The 26,664-nt window shown below is 31.3% G+C and overlaps 1 protein-coding gene across 1 annotated transcript; it reads right to left on the reverse strand.

Annotated features, from left to right (window-relative positions):
• On the reverse strand, positions 1 to 25,663 carry LOC114275324 (ABC transporter G family member 35). Its single transcript, XM_082923506.1, is given in 19 exon segments — positions 1 to 521; positions 616 to 870; positions 1,016 to 1,187; positions 1,299 to 1,526; positions 1,615 to 1,748; positions 1,836 to 1,919; positions 2,007 to 2,297; positions 2,412 to 2,744; positions 2,884 to 3,062; positions 3,404 to 3,557; positions 10,754 to 10,881; positions 11,140 to 11,300; positions 11,561 to 12,159; positions 21,539 to 21,592; positions 21,728 to 21,804; positions 21,926 to 22,085; positions 22,613 to 22,697; positions 23,435 to 23,644; positions 25,308 to 25,663. Coding segments are annotated over 19 exon segments (3,933 nt in total). The 3' UTR covers positions 1 to 248.
• Between the last annotated feature and the right edge of the window lie 1,001 nt (positions 25,664 to 26,664).

Consider the following 26,664-nt stretch of genomic DNA (forward strand, 5'->3'; position numbering starts at 1 on the left):
TTGGATGAAATACTATATTTTAATTATTTAAAAAGGAAATCAATAAGGTTCAATCAACATACATTTTCATATATAATACTCAAAACCTTCCGTACATCCATACTATTTACTGTGCAGTAAATATACAACGCTTACGACAACATTTTTTATCGTAAAATATTAATCCATAATTCATAGATTCTGCTACCACTTTCATGTCGTGAATGACTTCAAATACATATACAAGGGCTAATTTGACTCAGTCGCTTCTATCTTATTTGAAAGTTCAAAGTTCTAATACAATAGGCATATAGAAATGCAAAGAAGGCTGCGAAACCAACCAAAACTCCAGCAATTGGCTTGATGAAGTTTTGTTCATATCCGAAATGATGTTGCACATACCATTTAATAGTTGGGTCAATAACCATCCCAGGTACTTTTATGGTATCCTCTATATCACCGTACTGTGACACGATCAACCCGTAAATTGTCCATGCCACTGGACAAATCCAATAATACCATATCCACCACTTCGGAATTTTCTGTATTTTTTGGTACAAAATAAAAGATAATAAAGTAAGTTGTGTTAAATGTATACCTATTTGCAAAATAAACTACTTAGGAAAAAGAAATTACCGGTCGGGGAATGAAGAAACCCGAGAAAAGATTGAAGAGTGAATAGAAAGCGGCCGCAAAAATAGCTGCTACTTGATGGTTTGGTGTGATGGAAACAATCATCATTCCGTAGTAGGTGAAGTAGAGAAAAGAGAAGAAGGTGACAAAAAAGAACCAGAAGAATTTATGTGTCGTCCATTCGAACCCTACCATTGCGTACACTATCAAACTAAAATTGATTGATTGAACAAGCACGTATGGAATTTCAGCGATTACCTACAGGTCATGTCACAAATCTATGAATAAGATTGAATATAGTGGTAAACATAGATCCATACCTAAACTCAAGCAGCCTTTTAATGCAGATTGTTTTATTGTCCCACATCACTTAACAAAAAATAAAAATAAAAATTCTGCTCACCTGTGCCAAGGCGTACGGCAGTGCAGAGTACATCCCAGCAGCTTTTTCTCGATAAAATACTGTTCTTTCAATAGCTACCAACGGTTGTACTGAATTGCAATTATTGATTCCAACAAACAAGACTGCGGCATACATCGCCCCTATGATTGTGGTTAGATCAGTTATGTTATCCCTAAACCACATACAATAGAAACGACTTAGGAATGACTTCTTTTTTTTTTTCCTTCCCTGTCACCAATGGAATAAGATAGAGCTTGAAATTTTCTGAGAATTACACACAAACCTTTTCCTTCCAATCTGCCAGAAGATTGTTCCTATCGCAACGGCACAAGCTATAGTGAAGAAGAACCTTACTAGGTTGTACTCGGGCCTTCTCCAGTAAGTCCACTGTTGTTTCCATGAGCATGATTTGAATTGCCCCCATGTGGACTGAGAATATTGTGTTTTGAAATAAAGGTCTTTTACCCCGGGTGGAGGTGTACTCAACTCCTTCACTAGAGCCTTGTTTTTTCTGTTAACAGCCATAAACTAGCCTGAATCCTAACATTTTAAATATCCAGAAAGCATTTTGTATTGTTAAAACTAAACTTGTCACTTACTGATACAAGTTTGATGATTTGTAGTATTCAGCAAAATCAATTCCAAGTTGCACTTCTACTGCAATTGAGCTTGCTTCTAGCATCCATGTCGCTGGATTGTATTTTTCTTTGATTTTTGTGACTCCGGGAATTGCCTGAAATCAGTATAAATAGTAGAATAATTTGTACTTGTTTGTTCTTAAGTATAAGAAATGAGGGAAAATTTTAGGAAAATGAATTACCTCAAAATATTCAATAATTTTCTGAGAATTGCGTCCCAGTGGTCCAGAGTATATGACTTGTCCTCCTCTTTTCATCAATAGTAGCTGATGTACAATAAGATATGGTGTATTTAGAGAGAGAAAGAGAGAACGGGCAGAAGGAGGGAGGGAGAAAGAGAGATTATGAATTACTTCGTCAAATGCTTCAAATATATCGATACTTGGCTGGTGAATTGTGCAAACAACTGTTCTCCCTGTATCCACTGTGTTTCTGACAGTTCTCATAACAATTGCAGCCGCTCTTGCATCAAGGCCAGAATTCGGTTCATCCATGAATATGATTGATGGATTAGTAACCAGCTCCACTGCTACTGTCAATCTCTTTCTTTGTTCTGTTGACAAACCTGTAATTCCTGGAAGCCCGACAATGGCATTCTTGAGATTGTTTAGTTCAACTAGATCCATAACTTCATCCACAAAAACCTGGAAAAAGAAATAAGGGAGGGAGAGAGAGAGAGAGAGAGAGTTTGTTTTAGTACTTGACCTTCTACCTCATAATAATTTTGTCATAAAATGATATAAATGATAGTTTGTTACCATCTTTTCCACTTTGTTGACTTCCTTAGGGAGCCGAAGGAATGCTGAGTAAATCAATGATTCATGAACAGTGACTTGAGGTGAGTGGATGTCAGTTTGCTCACAGTATCCAGAAATTCTAGCAAAGGTTTCTTGTTTCTTTGGAAATCCAGAAATTCTAATATCACCTTCAATGTAACCGCTCGTTTTCCTCCCTGCTAGAACATCCATTAGTGTTGTTTTTCCAGCACCACTAATTCCCATAAGTGCAGTTAGGACACCAGGCCTAAATGAACCAGTAACTTCTCGAAGTAATTGGAGCTTGTCCTCTGTTACTCCTTGTTCTTTCATCTCCTGTTGAAATCAACAAATATTGTTATTAGTAACAAAATTTAGTCTGTTAGAACTTGACTTCCTATAAATACATTTGAAAGTTATGTAAATTGAAAATTGGCAAAATTGGTTAATTTGAAATAGGAAAAGAGATACTTACCAGGGGCATATCCACAAAGTAATTAATGTTGTCGAAGGATATTGCGAGAGGAGTGAAAGGAAGAACCATTCCTCTTTTAGGGGCAACTCCTTGCACTGCACCCTCAAGGCTTGAATCTTCATTTCTACATAGTCCATCGGCATTGGATCGACTACTCATTCTCTGAATCGCCATTTCTCCTGAACATTATTCTCATATAAAGAACTTTGAAATTGTTGTATAAAGTACTAATGTTAGATTCATGTTGAGTTATATATATGTCCATGTTTCTTACTTGAGTTGTCTCCATCAACAACAGATAGGGACCGAGGGAGTGAATTTGTCTTCGATGTGGTTTTTCCAAGTCTTAGTACTTTTCCACTTTCTTCTTGGTCACCTTCCATCTCCCTCGCTACTTCTTTCGAAATTATAACTTGTGGGTTTCCAAGAGCTATTTTATAAGACCAAAGTATATATAATATGAGTTATCCCAATGAAGTGAGAAATTTCTAGCTACATTGAACATCATGTTAAAACTTACGATTTAAGTACATCAAAGCAAGGGTGAATAGAACGTTGAAGACAACTACAAACCCCAAAAGAGCTGCTACCCCAATCCAAAACCAGTTTCTTTCAGGGAAGACATCGAAGTTTTTTAGCACTGCTACACCCAATGCAGTAACGTTATCTGAAGCCTGTAAAAAAATAATAATAATAATAAATGGATCTTATAAACTTAATCTGTTGGTAAGAAATAACTGTTGGGTATACCTACGTACTAGAGTATGGGACCCAATTGATTTATTAAAAGAATTTTAATTTGGTTTGGTGTTAGTAATAATATATTTTTATATATTATATCTAACTTTTGGAGGTTTAACGGATATTTTTTAATGGGGGATTTGGTGATAGATTCCACAGTGTCTAATTTTTCATTCAAAATGACAAGAATTATATAGATCCTTTCAAAACCTTCTAGTATTTTAAAACTTATTTATTTTACTATAATATTCTCATATATATATATATGTGTGTGTGTATCAACTTGTAATCACTCTCTCTCATCTCAATTTCTCTTCTCTCTGTCTCGTACTTATCACTATTCTCTTCATCGGTGCCATCGTTGCTCACTATTGGCACCACCGTTGTGCACCATGAAACTCTTTCTCTACCGTCTTCATTATCACCATCATTTGTTGCATCCACAATTTTCATATCTGAGATCATTCACAATTGTCGTCACCAGAAAATAACAAGTTGCGACGGTTCGCAAACCTCAAATTTGTGATCCTTCACTCACTCACTCTCTCTCTCTCTCTCTCTCTCTCTCTCTCTCTCTCTCTCTTCCTCTTCTTCTTCTTCTTCGTCTCCTTCTCCTCCTCCTCTTGATCCTTGATTTTCGAACTCTATCTCTCTTTCTTCATCTCATGATACTATGTTCTTTCAATAGTAAAGTTTTACTTTGATTCATGATACAAAACTTTTCTATAAAGCCATCATCGCAGCTTGTTTCAAAGTAAAATTTTACTTTGAATTATAATAAACTTTACTCTGATTTAGAGTAAATTTTACTCTGTAATTAAAATAAATAAAAGAGAGAGAGAGAGAGAGAGAGTAATATTTTACTCTGAATCAGAGTAAAATTTACTATAATTCAAAGTAAAATTTTGCTGTCGTTAAGTAGATCAATATGTTATTAATCAGAGTAAAATTTTACTGTTACGAAAATATAGTACATATTAAATGAACGAACCAAAGTCAAATTTTACTTTTAGATCTATGAACAAACTAACAAAAAAACCCTTAATTTTTCATTGCAATATATCGATTTCTCATTTTTCTGTCAAATCTAAGTTTTTTTTTTTTTTTTTTTTAATCTTTGATTTGAAGTTGTTGATCTCAAATATGAGTTCGTAGGTATCAAATTTAAGATGGTGGTAGTTTAACAGTAAAAATGGTGGTTGCCGACCGACGGTAAGGATGAACGATGCTGATAGACAATGAAGATGGTGGAGATGATGAACAACCATCGAGCTGGTGAAGAGAGAGAGAGAGAGCAAGAGTGCAGTAAAAGAAATGAAAGAAAGAGAGAGTATAATGGTCAAATTAAATATTCAAATAACAAATTTTGTCCTTTATATTGAATTTTATAATTATAAGGGATTTTTGAAAATACTAAATTTTTTTTCTATCCTTTTAACAAGGAAGCTAAGAGAGGTTTATAGCCAAATTTCCCATTTTTAATATGTTTGGTGACAGCTAGGATTTTGATAAAAAAGCCCAAGAATCAACAATATCTTTTTCTTTTTTGTATTGTTATTCTTCGGTGGGTGCAGCCGTGATTATCATTGGCGAGATAGTGCCTTTGGATAAAAAAAATCAATTCGGTGGGTTTGTTCTCAAAATATAGCTTGTTGTGTTCATGCTACAATTGTGGTTGATTATTTGGATTTAGCGGCAGCTTGTTCAAGTTATTATGTGGGCTAGTTTGATTCATTATTTTTGGTCTTCTTCAACTCTATTTCGAAGATAATTTGTTCGTCTATTTAGTGAGATCTTTTCTCTTAATTATTTGTGATTATTTGGAATTTACCTAAGAGTGGTTTGTGGGACTATTCATGTCTCATTTGTAATCGTTTGAAAATTTTTGGTTGATAATGGAATCAGATTTTAGTCTCGTGAACGTACCTCACATTGAGGGAACCACGTAAAATTCCTTGTGTCGTTATTGATTTAATTTTTTCGCATTAGTTTTTATTTCCATTGATTGATTTACTTATGAGAAATCATCTGTTTTTCCTAACAACTGGTATCACAACTTACTATTTATTTGCGTTTATTCCATTGATCGAATGTGGATCATATGACTAGCTTCAATGGAAGTAATTAGGTAACTTGGAAAACTAAAATGAATGACCTATTATTTTGTAAAGATTTATATAGACCCATTGAGGGTGATAACGGCAAACCCGAAGGTATGGAAGATGATGAATAAAAGAGGCTTAATCGAAAAGCCATTGGTATTATCCGTCAATGGATTTATAACAATGTGTTTTATTATGTTACTATTGAAACTTTGGTACATGATTTATAAAAAAAAAAATTGAAGGTCTTTATAATAGAAAATCAACCACAAATAAAGCTTTTTTGTTTCGAAAATCGGTTAATTTAAAATATAAAGATGGCAGTCTCATTCAAAAATATCTAAATGAAATGAAGAGTATTGTTAATCTGTAGGCTTTGATGCTACTTAGTTCATTGCCCAAAAGTTGGGAAACTTTGATTGTAACGGTTAGTAATTTGGAGCCCGATAAAGTTGTCACAAGGAGCTAAGACACTAATAGCTTGTTGAATGAAGAAACTAGAAGAAAATCAATAGGTTCATCTCATTCAGAGACATTTGTTGTGAGAGACAAGTAGGAGAAGTAAGACTCCTTATGGTTGTGATCAAAGTTGTGAAAAATCAAGAGATGGTTCTTTTTCAAAGAAAAACATTGAGTGTCATTATTGTCATGAGAAAGGGCACATGAAGTGAGAATGCTGAAAGCTCAAGAATGAGAAAAGGCATGACAAAAGTGTGGATAAGAAACAAGAAGGCACAACGGCGATTTCTCTTGATGGTGATCTCATGGTTGTTTGTGAAAATGATTGTGTTAATTTTGTGGGCCAAGAAAGCAACTGGGTGATTGATTCTGGTACTTCCTTTCATGTGACTTCTCGAGTTGATTTCTTCATTTCCTATACCAAAGGAGATTATGGTTGTGTTTGAATGGATAATGAAGGTTTGTCCAAGATTATTGGTATGGGTGATGTTTGCTTAGAAACAAATTTGGGCTGCAAGTTATTGCTTAAAGATGTGAGGCATGTTCTCGATATTTGCCTCAATTTGATCTCTACCGGAAAGCTAAATGATGAAGGCTACAATGACAACTTTGGTGATGGAAAATGGAAGCTCACAAACCGTTCTTTGGTGGTGGCTAAGTACAAGAAGACTCACACACTTTATTCGATGCAAGGAAAAATTTGTAAAGGTGTTATCAATGCACTTGATAATGATACTTTTACTGAATTGTGGCACAAGCGACTTCGGTACATTAGTGAAAATGGGCTGCAAGTTTTTTTCAAGAAAGAGTTTCTACCCTATTTGAAAGGTACGCATCTTAAGACTTGTGTTCATTATTTAGCGGGCAAATAACATAGAGTTTTTTTTCATAAAAATATTATTTTTAGAAAAGAAAATGTTTTATAGTTGATTCACTCGGATATGTGTGGTCCTTTGAAATCTAGAACACATAGTGGTGCACTTTATTTTGTTACTTTCACTGATGATTATTCAAGAAAAGTTTGGGCTTTTGCACTAAAAACTAAAGATCAAGTTCTAAATGTGTTTAAGCATTTTCAGGCCATGGTTGAAAGAGAAAATGGGCTAAAATTGAAGTACATCCGCACAGACAATGGTAGTGAATACATTGGACCATTTGATGAGTATTGTCGCAACCAACATATTCGGCATCAAAAGATAATTAAGAAGACTCCTCAACAAAATGGCATTGCTGAGAGAATTAACCGCACCATTGTGGAAAGAACAAGGTATTTGCTTTCATATGCTAAATTGTCAAGATCCTTTTGGGTTGAGGCAAAGAGGACAACGGTTGATTTGATTAATTTGTCTCATTCCTATACTTTGAATGGTAGTGTTTCCAAAAGAGTTTGGACTGGCAAAGATGTGTCTTATAAGCACATGAGAATGTTTGGTTGCCAAGACTTTGTTCACATTCCAAAGAATGAGAGGTCCAAACTTGATAGTAAGTGAAGACAATGCATTTTTCTTGGCTATGGACATGATGAATTTGGTTATAGATTGTAGGATCCAGTTGACAAAAAAGTTATTCGAAGTCGTGATGTTGTGTTTCTTGAAGACCAAACAATTGAAGATTTTTGCAAAAGTGATCAACTGGAGCAAAAAACTAGTGATCACATTGGCACGGATCCATCTGCTTCGGCTTCGGCGGATGATGAAAATGGGGGAAATGTGCAGCCCCCTCTTGAAGATGTAGATGATGGTGCTACTCCAAATGAAGTTGAGCCCAAAACTGAGGAAGATCATCCAACTCAAGAACCTTTACCACAACTTGAGTTGAGGAAATCTACAAGGGACCTGCAACCTTTGAAAAAATATCATCCCAATGAATTTGTGTTGATATTCGATCAATGGGAGTCCGAGAGCTACCAATATGCAATTGAACATGCAAATAAAGGTGATTGGAAAAAGGCCATAGAAGAGGAAATGAATTCCTTAATTGAAAACCACACTTATGATTTGGTGAAGTTGCCTAAAGAGAGTAAAATTTTGAAAAATAAGTGAGTCTTCAAATTAAAGAATGATGGCAAGAATCTAAAGTACAGGACACGTCTTGTTATGAAAGGTTTTGGACAAAAGAAATGTGTTGACTTTGATGAGATTTTCTCGCCAGTTGTGAAGATGTCTTCCATTCGGGTTATACTTGGCATGGCCACAAGAATGAATCTTGAAGTTGAGCAATTTGATATGAAGACTGCATTTCTTCATGGTGCCTTGAAGAAGACATTTACATGGAGAAACCAAAGGGTTTTGTAGAGAAAGTGAAAGAGAAATTTGTTTACAAATTGAAGAAAAATTTGTATGGCCGCAAGCAAGCGCCACGGCAGTGGTACAAAATATTTGAATCTTTCATGATGAATAATAGTTTTTCTAAAACCACTTCGGACCATTATGTGTCTGTGAAAATTTTTCCAAATGGCAAATTTATTATTCTTTTAATTTATGTTGATGATATATTAATTGTGGGTCAAGATTCTACTATGATTAACAAGTTAAAGTTAGAGTTGAGAAAGTCTTTTTGCTATGAAAGATTTGTGGCCAGCAAAACAAATATTTAGTATGAAAATTGTTCGTGATCGGAAAAGGGGTTGATTTGATTGTCTCAAGAAAGCCACATTAAGAAAGTTCTTCAGATGTTCAACATAAATAAAAGCAAAGCTGGTTAGTTGTCCGCTTGTGGGTCACTTTAAACTTAGTTCAAATCAATGTCCTACAAGTGAGAAAGACAAGGAAGAGATGCTGAAATTCTTTATGCTTTAGTGGTTGGATCTTTGATATACGCCATCGTTTGTACAAGGTTGGATATTACTCACGCCGTTAGTGTGGTGAATCGGTTTCTCTCTAATCTGGGTAAAGAACATTGGGCAGTGGTAAAATGGATTCTAAGGTATCTTTGAGGGACTTCAAAAGTATGTTTGTGTTTTGGGAATGGTAAGCCGATACTTGATAGGTTCACAGATTTCGACATAGCCGATGATGTTGATTTTAGGAAATCTACTTCAAGGTATTTGATGACATTTGTAAAGGGAGTTATGGCATGACAATCTAAATTTAAAAAAAAAAAAATGTGTTGCTCTCTTAACCACCAAAGTTGAATTTATCGTCATTACAGAAACTTGTAAAGAAGAGTTATGGTTGAAGAAATTTTTGCAAGAGTTAGGGCTGAAGCAAGGAAGGTATGTGCTTTATTGTGATAGTCAAAGTGTTATTCATTTTAGTAAAAATTCTACTTTTCATTTGAGATCGATACACATTGATGTGAGATACCATTGGATTGATGATGTGTTAGATTCCAAATTGTTACAACTCGAAAAGGTTCACATTGATGATAATATTTCAGATATGTTGACTAAGATTCTATCGAGGGAAAAACATTTGAAGTGCCGAACTTTGACAGGTATGATTAATGTCTCCACCTAAGTCGGTAGGAGAAAAATTATTGGGTATACCTCCTTAGTGTAGTATAGGACCCAATTGGTTTATTAAAAGAATTTTAATTTAGTTTGGTATTAGTTATAATATATTTTTATATATTATATTTGACTTTTGAAGGCTCAATGGGTATTTTTTTAATCTGTTTGGTGACAGTTACTGTTTTGATAAAAAGCCCAAGGATCAATAATATCTTTTTCTTTTTTGTATTGTTATTCTTCGATGGGTGCAGTCATAATTATCATCGGTGAGATAGTGCCTTTGGATCAAAAAATCAATTCGATGGGTTTGTTCTCAAAATATAGCTTGCTGTGTTCATGCTACTATTGTGGTTGATTATTTGGATTTAGCAGCAGCTTGTTCGAGTTATTGTGGGCTGGTTTGATTCGTTATTTTGGATTTTCTTCAACTCTGTTTTGAAGACAATTTTTCGTCTACTTGGTGGGATTTTCCCTCTTAATTATTTGTAATTATTTGGAATGCACCCAAGAATGATTTGTGAGACCATTCGTGTTTCGTTTGTTATTGTTTGAAAACTTTTGGTTGATAGTGAAATCGGACTACGGTCCTATGAATGTACCTGACATTGAAGCAACTATGTAAAATTTTTTGTGTCATTTATTTAATTTTTTACATTAATTTTTATTTTCATTGATTGATTTACTTCTGAAAAATCATCTATTTTCTCTAACAACAATAATCTTCTCTCTCTCTCTTCATTTACTCTCTTTTCTAAATGATAATTTGTAATTGATTTTGAACTTGTTGCTAAGAAATAACACTCGAAAGAAAAAGAAAGCAATACAAACTATTAATATAACTCAAGGAAGAGAGATTTTTTTGTACTGAATAATTATGTGTATAAAACATAATGCAAAGCTCCTTTTATATATTAAGTGGAAAGCATAAGTTAGGAACAACTCTACAAACAGAAATTTATTTAGAAAAGTGTGTAGAATGCAGTGCTAGTATTCATCTAGATGGGGGACACAATCCATCAAGGAGAACGCAATACTATGAATATTGCATTTTCGACATTTTTCTAAGAAATTTTCCTACGTATGTAGCATTACGGTATAAAAAGGAAGAGCATGTAACATAGTATAAACTTCATAGCAGTTTGTTCATCCACCTTGGAGCAAACATCTCATTTACAGCCAAAGCATTGAAACCATAGGACATCGGCGATAGCCAATAAGCCCACTTCCACCACTTCGGAATTTGACCTGTCACATAGGAAACAATTCAAAAAAATAACTTGCAGTAATGGAAATTGTTGTTGAGTCATGTGGCTGTCTTCCATTAGTTTGAAACTATACATATGGTTCAGTACGCACAATTCAACTACAAAAACATCATTACCTAGCACTCTTATTTATTTATTTATTATTTTCTGGGTTTGGATTTTGGATTTGTGAAAAGAAAAGAAAAGAGAAGAAAATAGAACATGTGTTTTCACAATTATTATTTGGAGTTGGACTAACCTTTAGGAATGACGAAACCACCAAGAAGAAACACAAGGTGGACAATTAGAGCTCCACCGGTGTTGGTAATGATCATGGTCCTACCAATACCAGCAGTTAGCCTGAACATCCCAGCAGCCATTTGTTGCACTAGAAACACCACCAACAATTGCTTGAAGAACCTTAAAAAAAATAAAAAATAACCTGCAAGGTTAGTTCCCATTTTCACTGGCATAGTACACAACAATGCTCAATTCTATTAGGAACATAGAAATCAATGACAGTCACAAAATCGGGCACAGAATACACATAAATAGACAAAATGTCACAAGACTTGTTAGTGGGTTTCAATTTTCAGAAATCTTATTCGTCCGCAGACATTTTGTGACTAGTTCTTTGCACAATTTTTTAGTTCGTAGGCTTGTTCTCCAATTATAGTTACCTGCTAGCTTCAGGTGCAAATCCAATGGCATAATATGTCATAACCATCCAAACAGTGGACTCGAAAACAGATATCGGTATCCGAAGTAGAAACTTTGGAAGGGTGAAAGCCCAAGGTGGATGGAAAAATAGGTCCCTGTGCTTGTAAAACACAGGAAGTCTTTGTACGGTAAGGGCCATTTCAGCAAAACCATTGAACATGTTGATGATCATGCTGAACAAAAGTGCACCAATATAGATAGCCCCATCTTCTTCATTCCTAGTGTGCATTTGAGTCCTTATGAACACTGTCGACGTGATGATCGCTACGATGATTATTTGAACAGTCTTGAACACGTAGATGAAAGAGTTTCTCTTGATCAACAACCATTCCTTCTCAAAACATGCCTTGAGGAGTTCAATCTTGGGGACTGAGTATTTTTTGTAGACAAGAGCAGCATTGTGGCTTTCGGCCTTATCATAAGGGACCGATAGCTCATTTTCCAGACTCAGGCCCACATAGAAACGCTTGAATCGGTTTGCAAACTCGGGGGCGGATATGTATTGGTATGGTTCGCTTTTGTCGGCCCAATATTGTTCTTGGTCCTTCCTTGAGGTTACCTGTGACAAATTTCACAAACTTTAGCATGGGCTTTTCCAAAATGCATACACTTGGAAAGTTATTTATCAAATCAAAGTTCTTTTCAATCTTGAAGTCTTTCTTTTTTTTTTTTTTTCTTTTTTTTTTTTTTTTAATGTGGTTCACAATAAATTAAATGAAGTCGTGTTTTCACAAAATCACATGACTTAAGCCTCGTTTGGGAATCAGCCTATTTAGACAAAAAGTTAAAAAATTACTAAAAAAGTCAAAAAACCAACAACTCACACCAAAAAGTCAAAATTTTTCTTTTCTCTCTACTTTTTGCACATCTTTTTATAAAAAGTCAATCCAAACATATTAGTTTTTTTTAGTTCATATTTTAGCCAAATAGTTAAAAATTTACCAAATTAACCTGTTCTCAAATGAGGCCTTATTGGAAAAAAAGCTTAAAAAAAATGTATGGGCTTGAAAATAAAGTTTTAAACACATGGGTTTGGAAGAAATAATTTTTTGGGGGGTTTTTCATGTCATCATAATTTGAATTGGAATGCACTTTATTTATTTATTTTGGAGTAAATTACAAATGTATTCCCCAAGGTTTGTTTATAAAACAAATTGCTCATTGTGATTTTAAAATTTACATTCCACCCTTTAAAGTTTCTAATTTCATAACAAATGACTTATTTTATTAATAAATCATCAAGTTAATTAACAATATTTAATAATATCATAAATATATTTCAATTAATAATTCAAGTAATCTTATTATTGTATAGGAGAACAGTTAAAAATTTTATTTTTAAAGTTAATTCTTTAAATAAAAAATTTTGACAATGAAATATTTATAATTTTTCAAATCAAAAGAGGCAATCCGTATGTTGTAATTTATCGTTTTGTTTTAAAAATTAAAAAATTGGTTTTGAATGTAAATTTTACTAGACAATATTAAAGAGTTTCCAAGTGAGAATGGGGTCTAACTAAAATAATAATAATAATAATGCAACGCTATACTACGTGGTGATCCTATATCACATTGACACGTAATATTAATATTTAATAATATTTTACTTAGATTATTATAAAAATTATAGTTAAATCTTAAAAGTGAGATTCATGCTTCATTTGTAGTTTATTATTAGTTGGTAATATCATATCTTAATGATGGCGTAATATTACTATAATATTAAAATTTTACTCGTTGGGCTCAATTAAAATGGAACAATGCAACATGTACTGAATTTTTTGCTAAAAATCTTATTAAAAACATGTGTCCAAACATCATTACTTTTTTTTTTTTGACAACTAATCATATTTGATCTCCTACACTACACTTTTAGTAAAATCTTTAGTAAGAGTAAAGTATTTATAGAATTATTCATTAAGACATGTTGTGGCATGAGCTACCAAATTACTCCATCCGTCCCATTTTGATAGTCCCTTTTGAAAATTTTTAACTTTTTAGGAAAACAAGTAGTCAATACACTTGAATTCAAATTTTGTAGTAATAATCCTATAAATACCCTTCTATTCTCATGTTTTAATTTATTTATAATTATTTATAAGGGATAATTTTTGAAACTTTAGAATTTAAACCTTTGATTTTTCAAAAGTGGACATACATTTTGGAATAACAAAAAAAAATAAAATAATGCACTAACAAAATGGGACCGAGAGAGTAGGAAATTCCTAGAAACCCCATTACCTCTTGGAGAAAATCAGCGGTTCCTTTTCTATCGGGGCATTTGAATCCGCAACACTCAAAGAAGTCAAGAACGTGGTCTCGTGGACCTTGATAGACAATCTGGCCTTCAGATAAGAAGATGATATCATCAAAGAGATTGAAGGTCTCAGGAGCAGGCTGGAGTAGGGACATGAAGATGGTGGCCTCAGTGAGGTGCACAATCTGCTGCAAGCACTTCACTATTTGAAATGTTGTCGACGTATCTAGGCCCGTTGATATCTCATCCATAAACAATGTTTTTGTGGGCCCAACAATCATTTCTCCTGTGTTATGGCAATATCAGAATGCTATTCACACTGTTTCGTTTTACTTTTTAAAATCATTTTTTAGTTTTCATGTTTTATTGTTTTTAGTTTTTTTTTTCCATATATATATAGATATAAATATTAGATTCACTTTATTTAAATAGACTTAAAAAGTAAAATATTTGAAAATAAGTCTAAACAGAATTCAATAAATACAAAAAAAAAAAAAAAAAAAGAAATGTATTAAGTTTTTGTATTTTTTTATGTTTAGTGAATTTTTTCTATAAAAAAAAAATTAAGAAATTTTATGTTTTTTAGGTGTATTGAGATAAGTGGATCTAAAACGTTTTTTTAAAAATTTCACTAAAAGCCAAAACATACAAATTGAAAAGTCAAAACTATTTTTGAAAATTACAAAATGAAAGAGAGCGATTATTATTATTACTTTTTTGAATAAATTATTCTGATCATTAATGAATTTCTGAAATATAACAAATATAGAATAATCATGTTTATATTTATATATTTATATCACATTGAGTTTATTATCTCCTTTGTATAATTATGTTTATTGAATAGGTGTTATTACTCATATTTATTACTAATATAATGATATGATAACATATCACGCAACAAACTAAAATTTAGCATATGAAGATGATCATTATAGTATTATTCATAATTTAACAAGTTTGATATATTAACTTTCTTTTAGTAGGGATAAAATAAATGGGATTTTATGTAAATATTGTGTGAACACAAAAATAAATAATAATAATAAATTGTACATTTAAGTATATAAAGGATAAATACTGTTAAAATATAAATCTTAGTATATAAAAAATGATAATATTATTTTTTTACTTATATGATCAACTGATAATTGATAATAAGGCAATAAAGTGTTATGTAAATTTAAATTTAAAAGAACATTATATATTTATATTAAACTTGAATGAATTTCATTTTGTATTATCTTATTTTTTTGAGAGTATCGCTTCACTAGCACAATATTAAACTCGATCGGTCAACTCAAAACTCAATTGGGTTATTACTATTAGTAGGTGTCTTGCATACACTAAAACAGTGTGTATATATATATATATATATATTTTATATAGATATGCTTATTTGAATCACATCTATTAATATTTCCTCTTTACTTTTCTATCCACTTTCGTTATTTTTCTATACATTTATTTTTTTATTATAAAAATTCAAAAAGTATACTTATTTAAAACATTTCAAATCGATCCCTTGAACTAGGTGAAATTTAAAATAAATAATAAAAAGCAATATGTTCAGTTCACCCATCCACATCTCTAAATTAGTTGTTTTAATTAATAGAGTTCACTGGGTTTCCAAACAATAAATTTTAGGGGAAATTATTTTTAAAAAAATAAATTAAAGTTTAACTCTTGTAAAAAAATAAATTTTAATTTAAATCTTAATTTTTTGATTTTGTTTTTAATCTGAACTATTTGTCTATTTTCGTTAAGTAAAATTAAGAGAAAAAATATTTTAGCCATTAAACTCAATGAAAAAAATATATTTTAGACATTTTATTTATATGTACATTGAGTTTAATGGCTAAGATATAATTATTTTTTTTCCAGTTTTACTTAACGACAACAGGCAAATAGTTTATATTAAAAAAAATTAAAAGGTTATGATTTAAATTGATAAAATTAAAAATTCATGATTTATTTTGTTACAAGAATTAAATTCTGAAAAAAAAAACCAGTAAAAATGTGAGTAATATGAACAAATTAAAATTTGTCAAACTCGGAATTTGTTCAAGAAAGAAATATATGAACCACACCAATTCCTAAAGAATAAGTCTACAGACCAAACATATCCACGGGAAAATTCTGAGTAGGTTATTATGTGATGAAAATTAAATTTGTTTAGTATGATATTTATCTGTATAATAAATTTGAATTATAAGATAATAATTATAGATAATTTATAAATAGTTAAGTCTAAATTTGTAATATTAATGATTCTTAAATTGAACCACGAAGTTCTTTTGAGAAATATCTACTTTAGTTAGTTTTTTAATTTTAATTCTTCTTTTTTTCTTTTTTTCTTTTTTTTTTTTAATTTTACGAAAAGACACAAACAAATATAGAAAAGATTTGACATTTGGTGGTAACTTTTTAATTATTTTAGATGATTTCTAAAATAGCCCTAAATAAGGGCAGCCTTCAGTACACTCACTATAGGGTATATATTATAAGAAAAATTTATAGGTTTAAATTTTCTACTAAATAAATTATTAAATATCCCACATAGGTATGTGGTCTACAAAATTGCCGACCTCACATATTCACGTGAGACATTTGGTAATTTAGTAAAAAATTTGGTATCTCCATAATTACCTTATATTATATGTGCCTTTGATATTTATTTTTTAGTATTTATTATGTATTTGTTTGATAAATATTACATATTTTTGTAGTAGAGTTATGATAATTTATTTTTTAAAAATGAAATTACAAATATGGTGGTAATGTTACATTTTTTTTTAATCCAGACATATTTTAATTACAAAATGTGTAACATTATCACAAAAATAAAAATATATAACATTATCATAAAAATACATAAATTTATTGTTAAGATGGTACGTTATAAGTTAGTTAGTGAAGTTAGATTATAATTAAAGGGATTGTTGTTGCTCTATTAATTCGAACCCTTGACATTTCCTCCATTACACACCAAGATGTCACTACAAGACTATTGGACCAAATCTAAGGTTTACTTAATTTCATTTATAAAAACCACAAATTATTATAATTTTACCAAAAAAATACTTAGCATACATGATAAACATATATAACACGGATATATGATACACACTCAATATCGTAGAATTTTGACTTTCTTTATTATATGATCAGAAAGGATGGTAAATTAATATAAGCAGCTTTGTTAATAATAACTAGGTGTGTTTATCAGTCGATTTGGTTCGGGTGGACACTAAATTTAGAATTAACCCAATCATGATAGGTTTTAAATTTTTAGATTCAGAATCAAATCAATCATGTATTAGAACCAATCAAACCTTACTCTAGCTTAGGTTGGTTTCGATTAGAACCATAGTTCCACCATATATAAATATAAGTGATCAATTAATAATAAATAATAGGGTAAATTACAAATACATCCTCTGACGTTTGATTAAAATACGAATCGTCCCTGTGATTTCGAAAATTACATTTCACCCCCTGAGGTTTCTAAGTTCATAACAAATCGCCCATTTTATTAATAAATTATCAAGTCAATTAACAATTTTTAATGATGTTAGAAATATGCTTCAATTAATAATTTACATAATTTTATTATTGTATATGAGAGCAATTATGAATTTCATTTTTTCAGTTAATTCTGTTAAATAAAAAATTATGACAAGGGGGTATTCATAATTTTTCAAATCACTGGGGGCAATCTATATTTTAAGGAAACCTCAGAGGGTGTATTTGTAATTTACCTTAAATAGTAACCAACAAAACCTAGTTGATTACCATGCCTTCATGGTATTTGCAGTCTTTTTAGGAGTTGTTTGGGGTGTCTTAAATAAGTGCACTTTTTGTCTTTTTGGACTAAAAAATTGAGGAAGAAAATATGGATATTTGGGTTAACTTTTTGACTTTTTATGGAAAAATGTGTAATAAAAAATTGTAAAAATTGATTTGTAAGGAAAAATTAGGATTGGGAGTTGTGCAGCCGTAATTGTTGACTTTTGGCAAATAGTGTTAACTTTTTAACTTTTTGAGTAACTTTTTAACTTTTTGACTTTTTTACAATATGCCAAACTTGGCCTTATTTTAAAACAACACTTAGATTACTATTTTTTTTTTTAATGAAAAACAATATCACTTCTACATTTAATTGAAATTTGTGTATGAAATTTTTATTTTATACTAAATCTGTAAGTATAATGAAAATAGAGCAAGGCGAGGCATTGGTACCTTAATTTTAGAGCAAATGACCTTAGATTTTACATTAACAATAGAGAGTTGGTCAAATTAAAAAATATTTATTTTTTTCTTTGAAAAATGTTAGGAGTTTCAAATATTTTATCAAAGTCTCTATCAAATATCTTATATGGGTGTGGGACTCACACTGCATGGGTCTCATGTGAGTTTTACACATATGAGATATTTAGTAAAAGATTTAGGGTCTCTAGCATTATTATTATTATTATTATTATTATTATTATTATTATTATTATTATTATTTATTTTTTAATGACAATTATGAAAAGGGTTAGGGGGATGAACCTGTTGTTACTCGTTTTTTTTGGCCTCCTGATATTCCTCGTTGCATTTCATCTCCAACAATGATGTCTCGACATATATCGAGTCCCAAAATCTGTTTTGATTCAATTAAAAATCCGAAAACAAAAGAAGGCCACAAATCAGGCATACATCAGCAGTTTAGTAGAATGCTATTGCTTTGCAGCTAGCATTCTATTTGGAAAATGTTATTAGTAAGGTTACAAATGTCAAATTTTCTATTAAATAAATAAATGTCTCACATGGGTGTGGTTTAAAAGTGTAATATCCACACTCATGTAAATTATTAGATCATTTATTTAGTAGAAATTTGAGATCTATAACATTTTTCAAATGTTATTACTTTGAAGTTGAATAAGTAATTTACCTTTCAACAAAAAAAATAAAGATAAATTTCATCAACAGTCCTTATAGTTTTATTTATATTTTAATTTGGTCCTCTTATTTTAATTTAAACACATTTGAGTTTAAATTCTATAAATGGTGTCAATTAAAGACAATTGGCATAGGAGGTTAAATTTTTTAACTGAAAATCATCACATGCATCGCACATGATCACTTATTAAGGATAAAATTGACAATTTACATTTACCACTTTCCTTGCAAATCAAAACCAGTCATTTTAGTCTTATTATGCAGCTCAACACACCCAATCATTTTCCACCTGCCTTTCTACAATTCATCTTCTTTTACATATCTCTGAGAAATCAATCATTCCATAACACTCTCTCCTCCACCCACCACCGGTACACCATCCTACCTCCTCCACCTGCCATCCCACAACGCCACAAACCCCTCCTCCACTTGCCACCCCGCACCACCCAAAACAGCCTCCTCCACCACCACACCAACAAACCCACCCCTCCTTCTCCCCCACCAAACTAATCCACCTTCTCCACCACCAGCCGCCACTATTCAGTCACTCCATTCTCCTCCCAGCCACCATATCAAATTAATGAATCAACAAATCAATTTGAGAAGACAAAAAAAAAAAACAGAGGTGGTTAACTTCATAGGAAATTTGACCAATTTACCATCTCAAACTTGGTGAAAGAGTTTGTTGGGTGTATGGTTGATGAGGCCAATTCGTTATGGAGGTGGGTTTGTGTTGGGCGTACTCTCTCTCTCTCTCTGTGGCTGTGTTGGGCATAGATTTATAATAGGTGTAGACGGTGGGTTTTGACAGTGAATTTGTGATGATAGTAGATGTGGGTTTTAGATGGTTTCAAAGGGGATGGGTTTAATAGAGTTAGAACGGTACAATAGCAATAGAACATGTAGTGACAATACTTTCAGTGATAAAAAGTACACTTTTGGTGACTAAAAAAACGTTGCTAAAAATGCTTTTTCTTGTGGTGACAATACAATTGCAGAAGAAACTAGTTTTTCTTGTGGTGGGAAAGGGAAAAGTTAAGTGGTTTGTTGGTGGCGTGAGAGTAGCGGGTAGGTTGAAAGATTGGAGATGATGATGGTGAGTTGAGTCAACTCACTGGTTGATTCAGAGTGAGTGAACACACTAACTGTGTTAGTTGAAGAATAGTTTTAATGTCTATAATGCCCCTAAAAATTGAACATGTTCATTGCACATGACCATTTTCTGTCAAAATGTTAACCAACTGTTATCTATTGTCCTTAATTGGCACAAAATAGTAAACTTAAAGTCAAATGTATTACAATTCAATTGAAATAATAGGGACTAAACTGAAATTTGAGTGAAACTATAGGGACCATTGATGAAATTTACCCCCACCCCCCCCCCCCCCAAAAAAAAAAAAAAAGTTCACTAATCCAAGTCAAATAAAAGAAGAAGAAAGATACAGGGTCCTTTATTATCATTATCCACCAATTATAGTTGAAAAACAGAATAGTTAAGAAGAATCATTGACAGACAAAAGAGGGTCCAAAAAAAAAAAAAAAACCCTTCACTTCTTGTCAAATTTTCAAAAATAATGTTACTTTTATGTTAATTTTCAAAACCAACCTTATTTTATTTTAGAAAGCTTGAAACAAGCTTGGAAACTTGTCTTGTATTGGAAAGAGAGAAAAATATAGAGCTATTAATTTAGAGTACCATGAAATTTTTCTTTGACTATAGAATTGTGGTATGGATTCTAGTGTAATACACCATCCACACATGCACACGTGAGCGCATGGCGTGGGATGTGGGAGCTTTAATGGTGCACCTTGCATGGACGCATTGGTGCAATGCGCCATGGAGGTGCTTTTCTATTTGCTACAGAAAGGTTGAGGTGATGATGTGGATCCGACATGGCATGGTGACATGGAGCACAACAAGCTCCACGTGGCAGTGACATGGTGTGCATCAGTAGTGAATTAGCCAACCCATCATATGATTGAGTGTCCAATTTGGAGGGGTTTGAGCATAATGCAAACACCGGCGTAAGAATCAAACTACTCCAAATTGAACACCGACAAATTGATCAAATCTGGTTGCATGGTGTGCACTAACGCTGTTTGAGCATGATACACTAACACTTGAGCATGGTATGCACTAATGATGCGTCTTAGATCTAGAGAGTTTGCACTACCAACGTTTGCAGATTTGATTATTTAGAAAGAATTGGACACAAAATATGTAGATGTGTGATAAAAAAATATTTACATCTATAATTACGAATATGTTTGCATTTATAATTGTGAACATTTGTCTCACATAGATACATTTTGTCTAGTTCCTTTTGTGCACATAGAAGTTTTGCATTAATTATAGCTGGGAAATGTGTTGCTTTCACCCAAAGCCTTTTGTCTAATGGTTGTGTAATACCACTTTATGATGTGAGATCTTGGGTTAAATTCTTATGCTGCGGAGTTTGATACCCTTTATGATAGTTTTTATTTCTACTCCATTATGGGAGTTGTATGTAGTGGTTGTTGGGCTTGGATTTAGGCTTGGTGATTGATTATTAGGTTTGGTGACTTTTTAGCTATTGTTGGGCTAGTAGTGATGTAATATTTCTCATATTTATAAATACTTTCTTACCAATTATATGGAAAAAAAAAAAATTGTTTTGCTTTCAATGATGCCTACTTCATTGCTTTAATTCAAAATGTTTTTGAACAAAATTATATTCTAAATAAATTTCCAACTTACCCTAAGGGTGTAGTCAGTTATGAGGCTGCTCGCAACTCCTTCCATTGCAGTTGCCTGATAAATATATACAGGGGAAAAAAAATAAAAAAAATAAAATAATGCAATTTACATAATCATACAGTCAAGAGAATACTAAAAGAAAAACATTGTATATCAGCTAAAACTATTTTGTATTCTTGCTATTATTACCTTCATGAAAAGATCAACGTCTGCCTCAGGAAAAATTCCGGCACTCCTCTCCCTCTTTGCAAGCTCGGTCAACAGTTCTATAGTTTGTTCATAAAAAATCGAATGTAATAAAATATATATATATATATATATATTGAACTAGTAAAATTTTGAAATTGGATTACAAGCAAGTGTTATGAGATTTGATTAATTAACTACCGTATCGAGATCCGACGCCTTGGCACCTTGCTGAGAAATCTAGGGTTTCTTTTACCGTCATTTCTCCTAGATGAACATCATTTTGGCTAATGTATGCTGATGTCTTTTGTGGTACAAATTCATTGAGTTTGTTTCCGTTGTATGTGACTTCTCCTCTTACCTATTCCACATCAATTATAATTGAATGATATCCAGATGATTGTTAAAATTTTATAGGGCAAATTACATTAGTAGTCTCTACATTTTTTGTCTATTATGATATTTTGGTCTCTATACTTTCAATTGACTTAATTTTGATCATTAATTTTAAAATTTGTGACACTTTGGTCAAATTGATAATATCGTTAGAGTTTTTGACAAAAAATTATCACTAAGTTTGTTGAGGTTAACTTGTCAAGTAGAGCAAATTTATCATTTTGCCCCTAAAAGAATGACGTATGTCGCTCATGAGCACATTTTTCATAAAAAGAAGGCTAACAGTTGTAATCAATCGGATTAAATTAAGACAAAGTCAAAATCAAGATCAAAATCAAACTAACTAAAACTATATAGGGATCAAAATAATTCAAGGACCAATATATGTAGACAATTGATGTAATTTGCCCAATTTTCTATTTACATACATTGATGGTAGTGGTTACTAACGCTTCACAAAAATTGAAATTTGGTTGGAGACTTGTGACTGACCTTCAAGCTTTGATCCAACTTTCCAGCCAGTGCTAACAAAAGGGTTGTCTTCCCAGAGGATGGTGGACCTAATAGAAGTGTCATCCTATAACATAAATAATCAGGGTCATATCAATATCCTAGTAGCATTTAGCTTCACCATAGGTAAAAGAAACTTTAGAAACACTACGATTGTCTCAAATTATTTGTTTGGTTTAAAAAATAATTTTTTTAAAAAAAAAAATTTATTCTAGTGTCAAGATTTTTAATTTTCTTTCATGAAATAAAAGAAATATATTAAACATATTAATTGAACATCCATGCTTTGTGCCTTTATTGGTGTGTTTGTCAGCACGTTTATTAGTGTCCCTAGCATTATTATAATATTTAAGCAATGAATTTTTTTTCATACATCTTTCACTTTTTATCTAAAACTATTTATTTATATAATACAATGTTCGACTCACTAAAAACTTGTTCGAGAACACTTCAATGTCTAAACAAGATAAGTTAAAACACATTTTGAAATTTATTAATTTGTTGAATTAGGTTGAACTTTGCATTACCAGAAAGAATAAATAAATAAAAAGAAAAAAGAAACTACTAGGGCAAGCTCAACTCAATTAATTAAGTTTGTAACCACCCCCAAAGATAAATAAGTCAAATTAAAATAAATTTTGAGCTCGTTAAATTTTTATGCTTAATTTGAACAAATGACTATTGAGCTAACCATATAAATTAAATTATATTATTATAGACCTATATATTATATTATGTAGAAGACAAATCATACAAAATTTGCTTGTATATATGTAAACACTACAACTTGAGGAATTTACTTACCTTGAAGGTTTGATTATACCAGAGGCATCTTTCAAAATTGTGAGTTTTGTTCTCTCAGCCAATCTGATCCCAAGCAAACTCAAAGCTGACTCGGCAATGTTTCGGACTGAATTTGCGAGTGAGGGAAGAGCTCTATCACCGATGTAGCAATCCGCTTCTATTCTTAAATTCTCAAACCTAACTTCTACAGTTGGAAGGTTTATCCCAACCCTGCAACCGCAATTCACAACTCAAAAAAGCTCATAATTTACTCAAACATGATACCTAAATTACAATGTGAAATTGCACTAAACTCTATAAATTTAGCATAATTACATTGGATTTTTCATTCACATAACACTTGTTACATAAAAAATTCGTTAGTCATGTAGATGGAAAAATAATATTGTCATCTATTTTATATTGTTTATATTTGTGTTTTCACGCCCTCTGTATTAATTTCGATCTCTTTAGTCGTGACTGTGACTGTATTAAAGAGGAGATCAATATAAATATGTCAAAACTATAAACCTTGCAATATTTTTTTCAAAACCTCAATTTGTCGAAATATGAATTGTAAAAAAATTTAAATGTAAAGGCTATGTTTGTTTAGCGATGAAATACAAAAATATTACCTATATTCCGTTGTTTGCTTGGCCAAAAAATAAGTAGAATATTTTTTAAGTAAAATATTTTGTCATAAAGCATAAAATTTTTAAGTAAAATATTTTTAATCATAAAGCATAAAATGTTTTTTTTAATTTATAATTTTTTCATCACAGTGGATACTAGTCAACGGACATGTTAAGCCTCATTATTTTCATACACATACTGATCGTCTTTATTCTCTCTCACTATATATATATATATATATTACGGTTGAGCAATTAATCAAAATTAGGTTTTGAGATTGTTATTTTTGTTGCATTCAATCTTTATCTTATTTTATATTTTTACACTGTCTGTATTAATTTTGATCACTTTAGTCATGACACACATTAAAAGAGAGATCAATATAATTATGTCAAAACTGTAAATCTTATAATATTTTTTCAAAACCTCAATTTACCGAAACATGAATGTATAACAAAATAATAATAAAAAATTATTATTACGATTTTTGTTGTTGAAAATATTTTAACTGTTCATCAAACATCAAAAAATTAAAAATTTACTTTTTTATTAAAGTTGTAAAATATTTTAAAATATCATTTCTTTATTTGTAAATTGTGTACACAAATTATTTTAGTAGTATTACGGTATCTAGTTTGTGATTTGGACAGACGTATGGATTCAACCAAAATGTGACACATGAATAGTGAAGTAATGGTGAAAAAAATTACAAACTGAATTAAAATATTATTACATAATATCAATAAGGGGAAACAAATTAATAATTATTTATAATATTATTATGAATATATATATATATATATTCCTGACATCCACGGCTATCAATAATGACTGTTCGAAGATGAATTCAAAACAAAACAAAAAGTCAACATTGATTCTCTCGATGAAAAAACTACCTCAGGAAAAATACTTGATTTGTTTTTAATGATATTCAAATGGGATAGTGCCAAAAGTTATTAATGTATGATTGAATTGTTTAACAAATCTATTCGTTTGAACTTGTTTTTTTTTTTTTTATAAATAAAATAATCACTTAGTATAAAAGATATTTATTACATTTTTGTACCATCTTACATTATTTTTTTTTATTTTTTATCCAATTTTTTTTAATCGGATTAGAAATTACTTCTATACTATTAATTTTTTTTAATGCGTATATATAGTTTATATATTATATTATATATACATGCATATTTGTATATATGATGAAATTTTTTTACTGTCTTTGGCCCTCCGCTGATGAAATGTAAAGATGACTTACTTCTGAATTCGGTTTCTAAACTTTATCAAGAATTTCTCATTATCTTCCTCAGCAACCCTAAAAAGGCTATCAATGAGTTGTTGTCGATCATGCATATCAAGCTTTCTCACATCAATCTCTTTGTGCACAGCCACCTTATCTCCATTGTCTCCACTTTCCACAAAGGATTTGAGAATACTGGTTCGTAACCTGGAGTAGGTTGGCAACTTCTGAAGAGCTGCCCATCTCAGAGCTTCTTCGTCTTCTTCTGCACGACTACTCCGCCAACTTGCACCAAACACATCTTCGATGCTCCTCCTTATGCTCCCACTTCTGCTGTTATTCCCGCTCAGCACCTGCAATTTCTCCTTCTCCATCTTCTTCTTCTTTCTCTGAAAAATTAATCTTTTATTTATATATGTATTTTTGGTGAGAATATGAGATTTACCCAGTCCATTTTAAATGGAAATAATGATAATCAAAAGATGGAAAAGAAAAGAAAAACATTGGAAAATTGAAGGGAAGTGATTACTTACTTGTTTGGGATTTTGCTGAAGGCTAGTTCGTTCTTTTATATACACACACATATAGAGAGAGAGAGAGAGAGAGAGAGAGAGAAGGGGGGGGGGGGGTGTTGTTGGTGTTTGAAGGCTTAATTTGTTTTGGTTGAATAGAAACGAAGTAGGAATTTAAAGAACGTAACTTCAGTTCTCTTTGGATGCGTTGGTGGAGGGGAAATTCTAATAGGCACACCTGGTCAAAAGTGTGTATTATATGTCTCTAGTTATGCCATTTTTTTAGTTAAAAAATTATTTTAGTTATGCCTTATGTTATGTTTAATTATGATATTTTTTTTTAATTATAACTCAGAAAGTATAAAGTTATGTTATTTTATTTTTTAGTTATAAAGTATATATGATACACCATTTGAAAGGTGTGTACTATAGTATTTTCCCTTGATGAAGAGTCAAAATTTGTTTATGTCTCTCACTTTGGGATCATTTGAGATGTGAGTTAACTTTCTGACTTTTTAACTATTTTAGTTTGGGACTAAAAAGTCTCGTTTGGGATATCCAAACACATAAAACAAACAATCTAAATCATCTAGCACATACGAAAGTGATTTAGCTTGTTGTTTCACAATTGATCAAACAAACACAAAAGACTTTAATGTGAAAAAAATCACAATTGGAGTATCTCCAAATGTGATAAAAAAAAAAAAACAAGGGCTAAAAACTACTAAACAATCTACTATGAAGATAATGAAATTACACAAGAATACAAGCAATTTTTCAACACTCACTCATAAATCGACTTTCACTCATTGTGTCTCTTCATCAATATTTTCGTCTTGGAATTAAATAGCCCAGTGTTGAAT

The sequence above is a fragment of the Camellia sinensis genome, chromosome 4 (genome assembly GCF_055761805.1).
Source record: "Camellia sinensis isolate YWXY chromosome 4, ASM5576180v1, whole genome shotgun sequence".
Classification (NCBI taxonomy): Eukaryota; Viridiplantae; Streptophyta; class Magnoliopsida; order Ericales; family Theaceae; genus Camellia; species Camellia sinensis.